This window comes from Culex quinquefasciatus, chromosome 3, assembly GCF_015732765.1.
Source record: "Culex quinquefasciatus strain JHB chromosome 3, VPISU_Cqui_1.0_pri_paternal, whole genome shotgun sequence".
Taxonomy (NCBI): Eukaryota; Metazoa; Arthropoda; class Insecta; order Diptera; family Culicidae; genus Culex; species Culex quinquefasciatus.
In genome coordinates, this window is record NC_051863.1 from 55,097,415 (window position 1) to 55,112,458 (window position 15,044).

General features: G+C 36.2%; 1 protein-coding gene across 2 annotated transcripts in view; it reads left to right on the plus strand.

Moving 5' to 3' along the window:
* Nucleotides 1-15,044, plus strand: part of LOC6048632 (galactokinase) — a 112,334-nt gene that overhangs the window by 82,374 nt on the left and 14,916 nt on the right. For both annotated transcript variants that reach the window (XM_038262851.1, XM_038262850.1), the window contains exons 4-6: nt 8,767-8,937; nt 9,015-9,140; nt 13,966-14,147. In XM_038262851.1, the coding sequence (XP_038118779.1) occupies nt 8,767-8,937; nt 9,015-9,140; nt 13,966-14,147 (479 nt within the window). The remainder of the gene's footprint in view (nt 1-8,766; nt 8,938-9,014; nt 9,141-13,965; nt 14,148-15,044) is intronic.

The following is a 15,044-nucleotide window of genomic DNA, read 5'->3' on the forward strand; positions in this document are numbered from 1 at the left end:
ATATGAGCAGGCAGCAGCTGACCAACAACATCCACACAATCGGTATTGTTTTCCCAAGGAGTGTGTGTGTGTATCGAACACATGTCGTTTGGGCAAAAAGCACTCCCACGTATGTTCCAAAAATAGTCCCTCACTCTCTCTCGTTATCAGCAATGATCCACACACAGTCGCAAAACGCCGGCCTTGCACGCATAAAACAGCTTTCCAACGTCAGGAAAAGCTTCCCGTTCCCAAGAGATGAATTGTGTGGGGTTGAGTGTGTGTTTTCCAGCCCGGAAAAACCACCGAATAAAATTAATCAATTTTCCGACCAGACCAGACCCGGCAAATGCATGCGTGCGCGTGTGTGTGTGTGTTTACATACATCATCATATATTGTTCAGCATCATCCCATGCACATGTGCTCTTTTGCATTTTATGCACCACGAGTATACCCAAAGGGGTGGGTGCTAAAGTGGCCAAAACGTGGACAACCGAGTGAAAATTTCCACCATCGGGTTTTGCGGAAAGTGTGACGAAATTTCAATTATTATGGAAAAAATCAGGCATTTTGAAAAAAAAAAAAACCACTGGCTTAAAACTAAGTGAATTTCTTCACTTCCATCATATATGGGTTACACATAAGATCCAGAAATATTTTCATATGAATTTTAAAACTTTTTGCAAACTAAGTGCACAGAAAATTTGATTTAAGACTAGTCTAAAAACGTATGCCAATGCCATTTTGTTTTTTTCATGGAAACCCAAAATATGATCAATCCTAAAGGCAGATTCAGTGGGCAAAATTACAAAGAAATACATATATTTGGGCAATATTTTAATTTCGTTAGGGTTGTCCCATATGGTTTTCCCTTGACAATTAGACTTTTTCAAATGAAGATATCTCGAGTTTGAAGAAAAACAACCCTGAGATTTCTTCAGCGTTTGTGTTGGATCTCCCCTTCTAAATGCAACCTAGCGCTTAAAATTTGATTTGCGCCTTATCGTGACATTTAATTTTTTTTACCTTAAAATGGCTGTAACTTTTAAGGGTCAAAAGTTCAAATTGGTTTGTCCAAAATAAAATTTTTTGCTTTTATAGCTCTAAAAGTGTCTCGAATATCACTTTTTTAAAACTTAACCCTGAATTGCCATGTTCAAAAAAACTGATTTTTGAAGGTTTGCTCAGATTGCAGGAGGCCTAACAACTTTCTACATGACAAAAAATATTCCTGAAAAGTTAGATTTTCAAAATCACCGTGAACCACCCTTATTTTCAACCAAACCAAAAGTTTTCGCCTTTTTTATTTGCAGCAACTCTTCTAAAGACACCAAAGCTCCAAAACTTTACCATTTTTTTGGAAAATCAATTTTCCACTTAATTTTGCGTCTGGACCACTGGGCAATGTTTTGAATATTTACAAAAAATCATTAGAAGACCTAACTTGATTTTATTTATTTCAACCTACTTTTTATATTGAAATAATCAGAAAAAAATCAAATTCATTTCAGATTTATTTCAGATAATATTTATATCCAAACCATTCACACTGGGAATAGAGTTTGCTTTTTTGTTTGGCAACAAAAATTTCTAAATTATGGAATGAAAATAAAGTTTTTTTTTGGTAACTTTTTTTTAGCTAAAATTGTTGTTAAATCATTTGAATATATGATAATAACGCCCTCTGGTCAAGACCTTAATTGAGAAAAACGCATTTAAAAAAAATCAGCTGGTTGAATTTAAAAATACTTTGAAATTTCAAAGTGTTTAGATTTTTTTTCGCCCCTTTATATTTAGGACCGTCATGAAGGGTGAAAGGATGCAAATTTTCAAAAATATTTGCAGCAGCCTTAAAAATCATAAAAAATCTCAGTTTCATATTCGACGGCAAACATTGAGTTGTGATTTAACAAAATTGTGCTTCAAGTGAAAAAGCACGATAAGTTAGATTTTCCAGATGAAACTAATGATTTTATTCATTTATCATAAGCTGAAACCAGTGAGACTGGATCTAGAACAAGTTATTTGCCATGAAAAACATGATTTGCATGAACTTTATGTGTATTCTCAAACATATTCCCTCGAATCGGTCACAAAGATAAATTTAAAAGCATTTTTATGGTTGGAGCATGGATTTTACTCCAAATTTTAAATTTGACCTAAAAATGAATACTTCTTTGTAAATACAAATTATATTTTTTGATTTGGTACAATTCAAAAGATACCATATTAAATTAGAAAATTTGTATATTTTTCCATTCCTTTTTTCCCGTCGCCCGAAAATTTTGTAAACCCGGAAAATTTGATGCTCTAAAATTGTGTCTGCTGTTTCTGAAAAATTAAACCTTGATATTATTTCATGATATTAATATAGAAGTCTGGAGTTTTCTTAAAGGTCCAATATACCAATTTTCCAGCTTTTGTTTTTTGGGTGTTTTTGAAACCGCCTTGAGTCAGGGGTATTTAAAAAACATTTAAACAGCAAAAACTGAAAATTTGGTTCATTGGACCTTTTAATAAAAACTCCAGAAGTGCTATACACAGAAAAAATTTAAATGTACTCGAAAGTTGATGCAAACTTGAGTTCTACGTAAACGGTTGAATCACACGTAAAATCATGTTTTTACGTACAATTTTTCGTAAATTTACATCAAATTTCATTTAACTTTAAATGTTCTATGACGTGCAAAAGTGTTACATCAGAACTTATGTAACACCCCGAATTTTTTTTTGTGTGTTCGATTTTGCAAATTTTTACGTGATTTATACATTTTAATTTTTTGATTTGGATAAAACTCTGTCCATGCATTCCGTACACAGCTAAAAAAGTAGTAATCCAGTTGCGTGTAAAAGGCCTGGGTGTAAAATAAACTTTGCATTATTTTATGAAATTCTGTGTAATATTGCGCAATTCCTACTAACTCGGACTTCGCACTAAATTATTGCTACTGATCGCACTATAGCGACTTGTCAGACTGGCTTGAGATGTTTTGAGTTTCTTCAAAAATGATCAAAGCGAGCCGAGGTTTTCCAGCTCGCAGTTTTGAAGTGCGAATGTCCAGTTTGGTGGAAACTGCGACTGGAAATGTAAATAAACAACGAGCGGTTGCCTAGTTTTGTGAATTCTTGTTGTTAAAAGTGCGAGAGAAAACTACGGGCAAAATCCAAGTTACAGTGAAGTCGAGGGTGACGATTCTCAAGATTTTCAATATCCCGAGAATCGATAGTTGAATTTTGCAATTTCCCGGGAATTCCCGGGACCCGGGATTTTTTTTTCAATTATGCCAAAAGTGTCAATAATTTAAAAAGAATAATAATAAATTTGTTTTTTTTTCAGCAATTTTAGTTACAAATAGTTAATAATTATTCAATAAAACGTTAATTTTAGTAAAAAAGTAAAAAAATAAATAATATAAAGTAAATTATAGTAGCCTCATTATTGAGGGACTATTTCTTCCTTTTGATCTACATTCTGAATCTGTTTATACAAGATCGTTTAATGCGCTTATTTGGACCCAACATTGTAGTTTCAAATGTTTAGGAATCATCATTCGCACTAAGTGATTTTTCAAAAGCTGCATGAACTTATTAATAGATTGTTGTTAAGTTAAAATGTAGCAGATATTAAATTTCCTTGCAGTGGCATTTTTACAATATGATAAATAACGACTCAAAACAACAATTTAAAGTTGTTTAAAGAAGGAAAATTAAGATCAACTGTAAATATTCACTGATGAAATTTTTACAGTTGTCAGAAAATCCCGCATGTTCACAATTGCTGTACCTGAACTTTACAATGCTAGAGCTTTAATTTTTTTCAAAATATAATTTAATATTAAGGTAGATGTGAGTCACAAAATGACTATTTGGCACCAAAAAAAAAGAGGAGGATATGAAAATTGAACGTATCTTGACTTGGCTTTTCCCTCTAAGAGATAATAATTAAAAATTATATGACACATTCCGCCGTGACGTTGCAACGCTTTGACTTTTCTTTTTTCAGTATTTCGGCTGTAACTAAAAAAATACATTGAAAAGGTACATATGTTATTACAGATTCGGAAAGTACATTAAATTTCCTATAAGAAACAATGTTGAAACATTATTTTAAGCGAATATTCTATTTTTGAGAGGGGAATATGTAGCGTGACGTTGCAACGCGTGACTTTTTCTCAATCCTGACCCAATTCATGTTTCGCCATTAACTCTGCTCTGTTAAATGGCAAATTTGTAGTTCTTCTTCCATTTTTAGTGTAAAATTGGCCAACAAATTGAATGCAATCATTAGTTTTTCGAAAAAATCAAACCTCGATTTTTAAAGACCATTAACATTTCGTGACGTTGCAACGCACTGTTTTTGAAAACAGGGTTTTTCGTTGCGTTGCAACGTCACGAAATTTTAGTTTCAAAATAAATCATAGTTTTTGTTAGTTTGAGCAACTTCAGGTTATGATTTTATTATAAGACATTAAAAGACAGTACAAGGACATGTGAATTGATTGGCCCGCCCATGTTAGACCCCCTCCCCTTTACCGCTTTCACAGTAGCAGTACGATATACGAAGTTTTCCAAGCATTTTCAAAGTAAAAATATTTGTATTATTCGATTATCACGAAGGACAGCCCCCTCCCACCTCCTCTATCCATGTTATGGGGCGTCCATGCATTACGTAACGCCGTAATATCAAGGGGAGGGCGGGGTTCGAGGATTTATACAAAAATGTATCGGAAATGTATTACCAGGGGGTGGAGGGGGTCTAAAAATATAAATGTTTTGTTACGTAATGCAAGAACGCTCCCTTAATATTTTAATCGTTTTGGGAAATTTACAAAACACGTGAAAGTTTTAGAAGGGAGGTATGGAGCGTCAAGTTTTCAGGAGGGCAGAAATTTATAACTAAAGTTCCCATATCGTTTGTTGATGGCCCCTAAGGGGTGATCTGGAAACAACGTAACTTATTTTGATGACTTTTGTGCTTTTTAAATTAAATTTGAGGAAATAATAAAACTGTTTACCTGCGCAACATAACATTTTTAATTGCGAACAACTAAACATTGCATACAACTTATTTAGGTAAGGGTTCGTCCAACAACAAAGTGACAAAAGTTTGTAAAAAAAAACGAATCACGTGATTATTATTTAATTTCACCGTAAATTGGCCTACATAAAGGTGTGCGATAAAAAAAATCGTCGCGTTGTGTTAGAATGAACCCTCACATAAATCAGTTTATCATAAAGGGGCCATCCAGTAACCACGTGTTTTTTTTTGAAAGTTTTAGATTTTTTCCCCCTTGTGAACATCGGTCTATTTTGATTTATTCAACAAGTTTTATAAAATACCTAGTTTTTTCGAGTTGCATACAAACTTAAGTGACGGAATTTGTGAATGACCCATGTACAATTTTTCTGTAAATAGGCTCGGAAACATTATATAAAACATATATAATATTTATTATCCTTTGATCTCCAACGATCAACTACGCAGACACCTTTTTTGCCATGTGACCAATATGATTTAAAATTTCGTGACGTTGCAACGCAAACTTAAACCTGTTGTAACTTTGGATCTAGACAACCAATTTAGTCGCTCTAGGTTGCATTAGAAAGCTCTTTCCAAGTACAAAGAGCATCCGAAATATCAAAATGATTGAATGTTTATTTTCTGTTAACATAAACAACTGTCCCTTTTTCGTGACGTTGCAACGCAATAAAATGCTAAACTTACACTGGTTTGAAAAAATACTTAACTTAAGATAAAATGTAAATCCATGACATTTCCGTTTAGCACATCTAAAAACCTACAAAATGCAATCAAAAGAATAATTTTTGGATTTTATTTCGATGAAAACCAGGAGTTTTTAGAAAAATGTTTTAAAACGCTGATTTTATCACAAATTGTTGCATAACTTAATCAACTTGTACATAATGATATTCAAAAGTTCAATTAATGAAAACCTTGATTTTTGAAGCTTCAAGTAGTCTAGAATCGAGGAAAAATATCCAAATAGCTCATACACGCTTTTCAAAATTTCATCCTAAGGTGTACATTGCCGGAGAATGTGTCATATTCATTTTTTTTTAGTTTTCCATTTCTAGGGTATAACTGTTAAGTAAGGTAAATTTTGGAATCCACATTGTTTTGGCTTATCTCAATTATAATTATTAGAATTTTTGACAAATTTAAATTTACTCTTTCTGAATAAGAAAATTAGAAAGCCCAATGTTCTAAACAATTTAGAATTTCTCAAATGTTGCTTCGATATTTATGTGTATAAAAATTCCCGGGAGTCTCGACCAAATTTACCGGGATTCGAGAGGTCAAAAAATGGTCGATTTCCCGGGAATTTTTTCCCGGGAATTCCCGCTCGTCACCCTCTACAGTGAAGGGATCAATAATCCAGCTGCATGTAAAAGGCCTGGGGGTAAAACAAATATTGCATTATATTATACAACTTCATGTAATTTTACACCCTGAAATATGTAGCCCATCAGTATGGAAAACCTACTTGACCGAAATGTCAAGCTCATATATGCGTTTATCCTTACAGCTTTTCATCGGTCTGATGGCCGAGTGGGCTAAGGCGCCAGTCCTTACTGTTGGATTTTTGTGTATGTCAAAAGAAGTATTTTTTTATAGCTTGGAAAATGTCCTACACAATTTCTCTCTAAGACTTTAAAAGTCGAGCATTTCGTTTCTGAGATAGGGTACGTTATCCATTAGTGGACTCCTTCCCTATAGTGGACCCTCTGAAGGGTTTTTGATGAAAAAATCAATAAAACCCCAATTTCAAGCGTGTTTTTGACTGCAAATCTTTTATTTGGCATGTTCTGCATCATTTAAAACAATGTTGACTGACATTGAATTGTTCTTTTTACCAAAATAAGTGTTTTGATTTCGTCTTCCGAAATCAGCCATGGCCACTAGCATTTTCATAACAAAAAAGCATTTCTATTTTATGATTTAATTAACTATTCAATCATTTTTTGATTGGTTATTTAACTTCAGTAAGTCGAAATAATATAAGTTTAAGGAACTATACTAAAATAAAGCGAAGAACTGCTCATTTTCAAGCAAAAATTAGGGGGGTCCTATAAAGGACAACGAAAATCCTAACTTTTCCAGAAGTGGGTTCCTGTTAATTTATCCTTTAAACATGAAGAAAACTGTGTTTACAGTCGAGTTACGGAAAACGGGAGAATTTTTAAAACTTTTTGAGTGTTCTTTTTTTTCGATGAAAAACACGTTTATTCGGAATTCTGAGTACTCCATTAAATCGGGCGTCTAATTTTACACAAAAGTCCCCTTGACACCAAATTTCTATCTCATCACCGTTTCAGGCTGCAAATTATTGAAAAACACCTCTTTTTTCGCATGTTCAAAAATGGAAGGGGTCGTACCGCCCCTCCGTTACAAGATATCAAAAAACGGAACGTGATCAGGGACAAAAGTTACCCCTAAGGACAAAGTTTCACGCAAATCGAAGCGGGGTCGGGGCAACTTTTCCCGATTTCGTGTGAGTTGGTAGAGAATTACCCATATGAAATCATCAATGCTATTCATGTTTTTCAGTAAGGCATGACTAAACTTCATAGTAAAACTTTTTTTGTGAATTTGTGAATTGTGTTCCTAAGAATTTTTTGCATGGTTTTGATGATTTTTTCCCTTTAATTCTCGAGATACTGTATTTTGAAGTTTGAAATTGAATAACTGCTGCGAGATATCATAGTTAAATAGGCCACACCAAAAAGACCAAAGGCCCCTTCCAAATTTGAGCCTGGAAGTTATATTTTCTATCCATTATTATTAAATTAAAAAAAAATATTTATTTCATTGCACTTTATTTGGAATTATGTTGTGTATCAAAAAGACTAATTCTACCCAACTTATACAAATCAGTGACATGAGCTCACTTAAGTGTCCATTTCCCCGAACTAGTTTTCCCAGGGTTTGTTTTTGTTTTCGTAGAGGCTGAGAGCACCACCACGGAGCGGCCTAAAATTTGCATGAATTATGGACACGTTTACCCAAACCCACGCACCCACACACACACTCACATTCATTATGCGAAATTTTCCGCGAATTTTGATGTCGTATTATTTAATTTAAATACATGAATATGAAAATGAAGAAGAACCGGCCCGTCCCGGTTGCCACACGCTGGTGGTGTATTTGGGAAGGGGTGGGGGGGGGGGGATTCTGTGGGGGGAAAACCTGGCATCCCTGGTCGGTACAATGAGCGATGTTTGTGATGTTTCACCGCCAAGCCGGCCATTATTATCTCAACTGGATGCACATGCACGTTAGGGTTACTCAAATTTCGTTTTAAATTTTGTTTTATTTTTGTGTTTGTGTTTGGCATATATATTTATACATTTTTGAATTTTATTAAAAACTTCTAGATGCTTTTAAAATTAAATTTTAGACACTCTAACTTTTGTCCTTCTTCTGTTGTATGTATCAATTTTGGGCGGCGAAATTTTCACTGCAATCAGCGTGGCCATAATCTCACGTTCCCAATGTTTGGTTGGTTGCTCAGTGCAGGGATATTAATTCCCGACGAAGCCGTACCGATGCTGTTTCGTGGGGAGTCCCTGGAAAAACATCTTGTGCGATGGCGACCGACAAGTACGTGGCTAGTCGTTATCGGAAATATTTATTATTTTAAGCTTAGCTCTACTCAATTTAAAAAAGTGTGAACTTTTTGCATTTCAACGAAAAATGTATTTAACGTAACTTTAAAATTTCAATTCAAAACACAATTAAACCCTGTTTCCTCCACTTCCAGATGGTTGAACTACGTGAAGGGTGTCATGTTCCACTTTGGCCAGTCCATCCCGGGCTTCAACGCGGTCATCCACACGAACGTTCCGATCGGCGGCGGTCTGTCCAGCAGTGCCGCCCTGGAGGTGGCCACGCTGACCTTTCTGGAGCTGCTGACGGCCAGGAAATTTGAAAAGTAAGAACCAAACTCACGGCTTCTTTCGGGTCGGATATAATGCTGCTTTTGAATGTCTAACCTCTCTCTCCCCTCAGAACCGGCGATAAGGCTCTGATCTGTCAGAAGGCCGAGCACACGTTCGCCAACATGCCCTGCGGGATCATGGACCAGCTTATCTCGGTGGCCGGCCAGAAGGACCGGGCCCTGCTGATTGACTGCCGGTGAGTACGGTGCTGCTGCATTCTATGTTGAAGGGACAGGATTATGTGTCTTACAGTGGCGTGCGCTGATGCTCTTGAGAAATGCTCTGGGAAGTTGAACTTTGCTTGAAACAAAATTCTGCAACTATTCCCTGAAATGTGCTTACACGATTCTCCTCAGAACCAGTACGGTTGGCCAGAACGACCACACAATGGGCCCGGCACGGTCAGTTGGGACAGCCCACCTTGGCTTTGTTGGTTTTACGTTATGCAATGCACTCAGCTCATCCATAATGTAAACCTACGGGACGAAACATCACCAAGATTGTTGCTCCAAAAAGGGAGGGAGGGAAGACCGACCCGAAACGCATGCACACTCCATCCCATCAGGTCCCCCTGAGATGATGGTCACATGGCAGGTTTCACAAACGAGACCAAATTGTTTGATGCATATCTCTTTAATTAAGGTACACAAATGAATTCTGACGTCGTTCTTCTGGGTTTGAATTCCGACCTCCCCTTCCCCCAACTTCTGGTTCCCCTTTTTGTGTAATCTTGATTGCATCATTTGAGCCAACTAATCTCTCTCTAAAGTTGAAAGGACTTTCACTGGAAATTGGACTAGGAGAGAGAAGGGGCTGGGGCATTTGTCGACAAATCAAAACCGGAAGAATCCGGCTCCGGAAATGGGCCTAATGGATGTGTGTGCGTGTACTTTACCCCCCACTGGGCACGTGTCGGATCAATCAAAGAAAGAAGACCTCTGTAGGATGAGGGTTGTTACCATGAGGTAGATTAGTCGGATTTGATTGCATATCTGAAAATGCCTTTTGATGCAATGTTATGACGATTGATTGACAATCGAATAAACATAACAGTAGAGTTTTATGATTGATTTTTCAATGTTTCTGTCACTAAATACTTTTCTTCTGAGAAATTCTCTACGAAACCGGTATTTTTGTTGAGAAAATTTCAATCCGACTGAAACTTTTTTGGTGCCTTCGGTTTGCCCAAAGAAGCCATTTTGCATCATTAGTTTGTCCATATAATATTTCATAAAAATTTAATAGCTGTTCATACAAAAATGATATAAAAAAATTCTAAAAAGTGTATCTTTTGAATGATTTTTTGATTTATTTGGTGTCTTCGACAAAGTTTTAGGTATGGAAAGGGACTAATAGTCCCAGACCTTACTGAAAAAAATGATATACGGGTCATTCCACCTGAAGTGTGCAAGAAAAAATGCAAATTTGAAAATTACCATCTCCGATTCTGCTCAAATTTGGCAGAGCTGTTGAGACTATCAAAACATGCAAAAATCCCGAATTTCATCCAAATCGTACCACCCCCTCCATTTTTGTACCCTCCCAAAAAAATTACTTTTTGGTGATTTTTGAGCGAAACCTCTATCTTCAAACGACGATAACTCAAAAACCACACATCTTAGAGGATCAGTCTTAGAATCATTTTTGAAGAAAATTGGACGTAGAATCCATTTCCGTGATCAAAATTTAGATTAAAATATGTTTTCTACCTGTATTGCGCAATTGAAAACTTTAAATGGCCGTATCTCAAAACAGCCCTATTTATTTTTTGAATTTGACCTCACCATCGTATTCTCCGGCAAATTTTACATAAGAATCACTTATCGACAGAAAGGAATATGTTTCGTTCCAGAGATATCGAATTTTAAAGTTTTATGAATTTGAGATTACCTACATCAACTACACTCGACGCATCTGCTAGAAGTAGTCGGGCGCGCTGATCAATAACTGCTACCTGGTTATTTATTGAAATAAGATTTCATTCCAAATAATCATTAGTAAATTAGCCCACAGGACAGATCAAGAACGACACGCAATACAGGGTAGAATGGAATTCCCGCAGAGCTAGCAGGAAATTGCAATTGATCTGGTTAGTAACACTTAAGAAAATGTGTACGATACATTATCGTGTTAAAAAATATGAATTAACATGAATAAAACATTGGTGAAGCATGATTAAGGAGGAGGATTTCTGGAAAGTATAAAACTGAAAAATGTCAGAAAATCATAAAGATTAATCTGATTTATTACCTGATAAAGATGAAACTCAGTTGTGAGGAGCGGCCGTGGCTGACTGGTTACGGTGTTCGCTTTGTAAGCGAATGGTCCTGGGTTCGATTCCCATCTGCTCCCAACGAGAAAGTATAGGAAATATAAATCTTGAAACTCTGAACATATACGAAAAATCAAAGTCGCTCGAGTCGGGGTTCGATCCCCCGTCCTTTGGATTGATAAGCAAAAATGCTAACCACTAGGCCATCGCGACTTGTGGTGAGCTATGACTGGAATTAGGAATACTGTTACCACCATCAACTATATACGCGCTGGGTCCTTGTCCATTTGACAAGGGTTCGGAAGTTCTAAATAACGTTTGAACCCGATTGGTCCAAACGTTCTTCAGGGCGGGGCTTGTCGACAAAGCTGAAGTACCTCGCGCTCGGCTAGCCAGCGTAGAAATGGGTCACCGAAGCTCGGCAGAGCTAACACCTTCCAAATGCCTATGCGAGTTATTTGCATGTATAGAATGAGAGCTAAAAATACATGGAAACAACTCAATTTGTAAGAAGCGACCGCGTGGTCCCGTTTGGTTGGTTGCACACACACACACACACACACACACACACATAAAGATGAAACTCAGTTGTGTTGATTTCGACACCGTCCGAACAATAATCTTTTTTTTTTATTGTCAATCATTTCGAAATTTTGGAAAACGATACAGCTGCTGTCCACATGTATCAGAAGTATACGGTTTTGTTTTTGAAATCAAATGTACCAGAATTGAACAAAATCATCAATTATTCAGATGAAAATGGCACAAAATAAAAAATCGGTTTAATATGATAAATCTTCAAGGCTAGTATGCAGAACGGAAGGAAAGGGGTCAAGAAACAGCTTTACGAACAGCAGAACAAAGGAGAGGGAGCGTTTTTTTGGGGCTTTCCTTCACCCTCTCTGGCTTGCTTTCGCTGCTGCAGCTGCCCATTTGAAATTTTTCTTGACCGGTTCCTTCCGATGTGCATACACCGCTTCAAACCGTAATGCAGATTTTGGGGTTTTTGTTGAATGGCTCTATTTTGCTACCGCACGTGGCAAAAGCTCTAGAACCCATGATTTCATCTACTACAGCCAGCTCTACATTTGTTCTCGCTTTAAATAAAAGAAGAAATAAAAGACATAATTTGATAAAGTGGGAAGAAATGAGGAACTAGGAAAAATATAAAAATAATAGATAATTTTTCGAAAATTGTAATGTAAAAACTCTTAAGTATTTGCAAATAAATATTTAAAGTTCAAATTTTACTTAATTAGGTTCAATGACACTGAGATCAGGAAAACAGTGCATTAAAAATTACCCAATAAATATTCCTCAAGCAAAAAATAGATTGTTCAAGGTATTGATTAGCTCAAAATCGTATAAAATTATAAAAATTATTCATCTTACAGAACACCAGGTAGTAATTATTGATCAGCGCGCCCGAGTTTTTCTAGCAGATGTGGCGAATAAAGCTAATTTAGTTAATCTCAAATTCTTAAAACTTTAAAATTCGATATCTCTGGAACGAAACATATTCCTTTCTGTCGATAAGTGATTCTTATGTAAAATTTGCCGGGGAATATGATGGTGAGGTCAAATTCAAAAAATAAATAGGGCTGTTTTGAGATACGGCCATTTAAAGTTTTCAATTGCGCAATACAGGTAGAACAAATATTTCAATCCAAATTTTGATCACGGAAATGGATTCTACGTCCGATTTCCTTCAAAATTGAGTCTAAGACCGACCCTCTAAGATTTGTGATTCCTGAGTTATCGTCGTTTGAAGATAGGGGTTTCGCTCAAAAATCGCCAAAAACCAAATCGATTGCAACTGGTTTGATCAAAATCGGTTCAGCCAGTGCTGAGAAAACTCAGTGAGAATTTTAGTCACATACATACATACACACACATACACACACACATACACACACACATAAACACACACAGACATTTGTTCAGTTTTCGATTCTGAGTCGATATGTATACATGAAGGTGGGTCTTTGAGCTTTTAATAAAAAGTTCATTTTTAGAGCAGGATTATAGCCTTACCTCAGTGAGGAAGGCAAAAACAAAAAACAAAAAACAAAAAACAAAAAACAAAAAACAAAAAACAAAAAACAAAAAACAAAAAACAAAAAACAAAAAACAAAAAACAAAAAACAAAAAACAAAAAACAAAAAACAAAAAACAAAAAACAAAAAACAAAAAACAAAAAACAAAAAACAAAAAACAAAAAACAAAAAACAAAAAACAAAAAACAAAAAACAAAAAACTAAAAACAAAAAACAAAAAACAAAAAACAAAAAACAAAAAACAAAAAAAAAAAACAAAAACCAAATGCCACCGGTTACTTACTCTAACTGGTAGCACACGTGCACGCTGCAATTCCTTACCCCACCCTCGATATTGTCCCCGGTGCTTTCCGGAGTTGAAGTTGTTGTGCTAAATAGGATAATCTCTTTCCGGTTGTCATGGATGACCGTTCCTGCCTCTCGGGCAGAACTTGTCTACCAGGACATTGTGTGCGATACCCCTTCCCTGCTTGCACCAGCACCAGCAGCCGTTGTCCAAACAACTGTTTCGTAAGAGATAGGTTTCATCATCGGACACGTAAAGCTTTGACGATGATAATGCGTTTCCTTTCCATTTGAATTTAGCAGAATTGGCTTTGAGAAATGGGGAACTTATGAAACAATTGCAGCTGGTCTTTCTAAAATTTTCAAATGCAATTCACAACAATTGTTATTTTTTTTTCTTTCCTCAGGAACCTCTCCGTGCAGCAGATCCCGTTCGAGGCCGAGGGGCTGGCCGTGCTGATCTGCAACTCGAACGTCAAGCACGAGCTGTCCTCGAGCGAGTACCCGCTGCGGCGCAAGCAGTGCCAGCAGGCCCTGCAGCTGATGGGGCTCAAGAGTTACCGCGAGGCCACCGAGCGGAGTCTGGACGGTAGGTCATCAGGCATCCACTGGGAAAAAATGGGTCAATCACGCATAGGCACACATTGGTGGTGGGAAATTTCAGGAATTTCGGTTAAGGGTGCAAAAAATTGTATATTTGAGAGGCAGTTGGATCATTTTATAATTAAGTAGTTTTTAGTTAAAAAGGTGATTGTTGCACTAACAACTTTCTTGTGACCAAAGAAGCCATTTTGTGTCATTAATACATCCATACATCCATGTCTTGGGCAAAATTGTAGGTATTTATGAGGACTGTAAAAAAACAAATAGAGCAATTCCAGCCCAAAACAGGAATTTTTCAGGTACTTTTTTCTCGACCCTCTCCAATTTCAATGAAACTTTGTAGACATGTTATCCTTCGCTTATATAAGCCATTTTTGTGTATATGGAGCCAGTTCCACACGATAATGACATTTGAATTCGGAATTTAAATATTTCTGTATCTCGAAGCCGTTGCATCGTATCAAAAGTGGTCAAAGACAAACTTGTAGGAAATTTGACGGGCTTTTCGATAAAAACACTGAAAGAAAAACACCCAACTTTTATGAGATTTTTGATTTTTAAGTTTAAAAGTCAAATTTGAGGGCCCACGATTTTTTTCGTTCAAATTTTTGTGAAGATAGCCTAAGATGTTACAAAGACTCACGAAAAATGCAGGATGGAGCAACTCACCTAAAAAATACAAAAATCATTTACTTAAACTGTTTTTGAAAAGTGCTCTAAACGTCAAAATTTTCAAAACCGAATACGGGAATCGATTTTCCAGACAATTTTACATAAAGTCTCCATATTGACCATTGTCCTAAGTCCAATCCTTGTGAAGTTACAGCGGTTTTAAAAATAAAAATGTAGAAAAATAGGTTTTGATGGTTTTGGCAATTTCTAT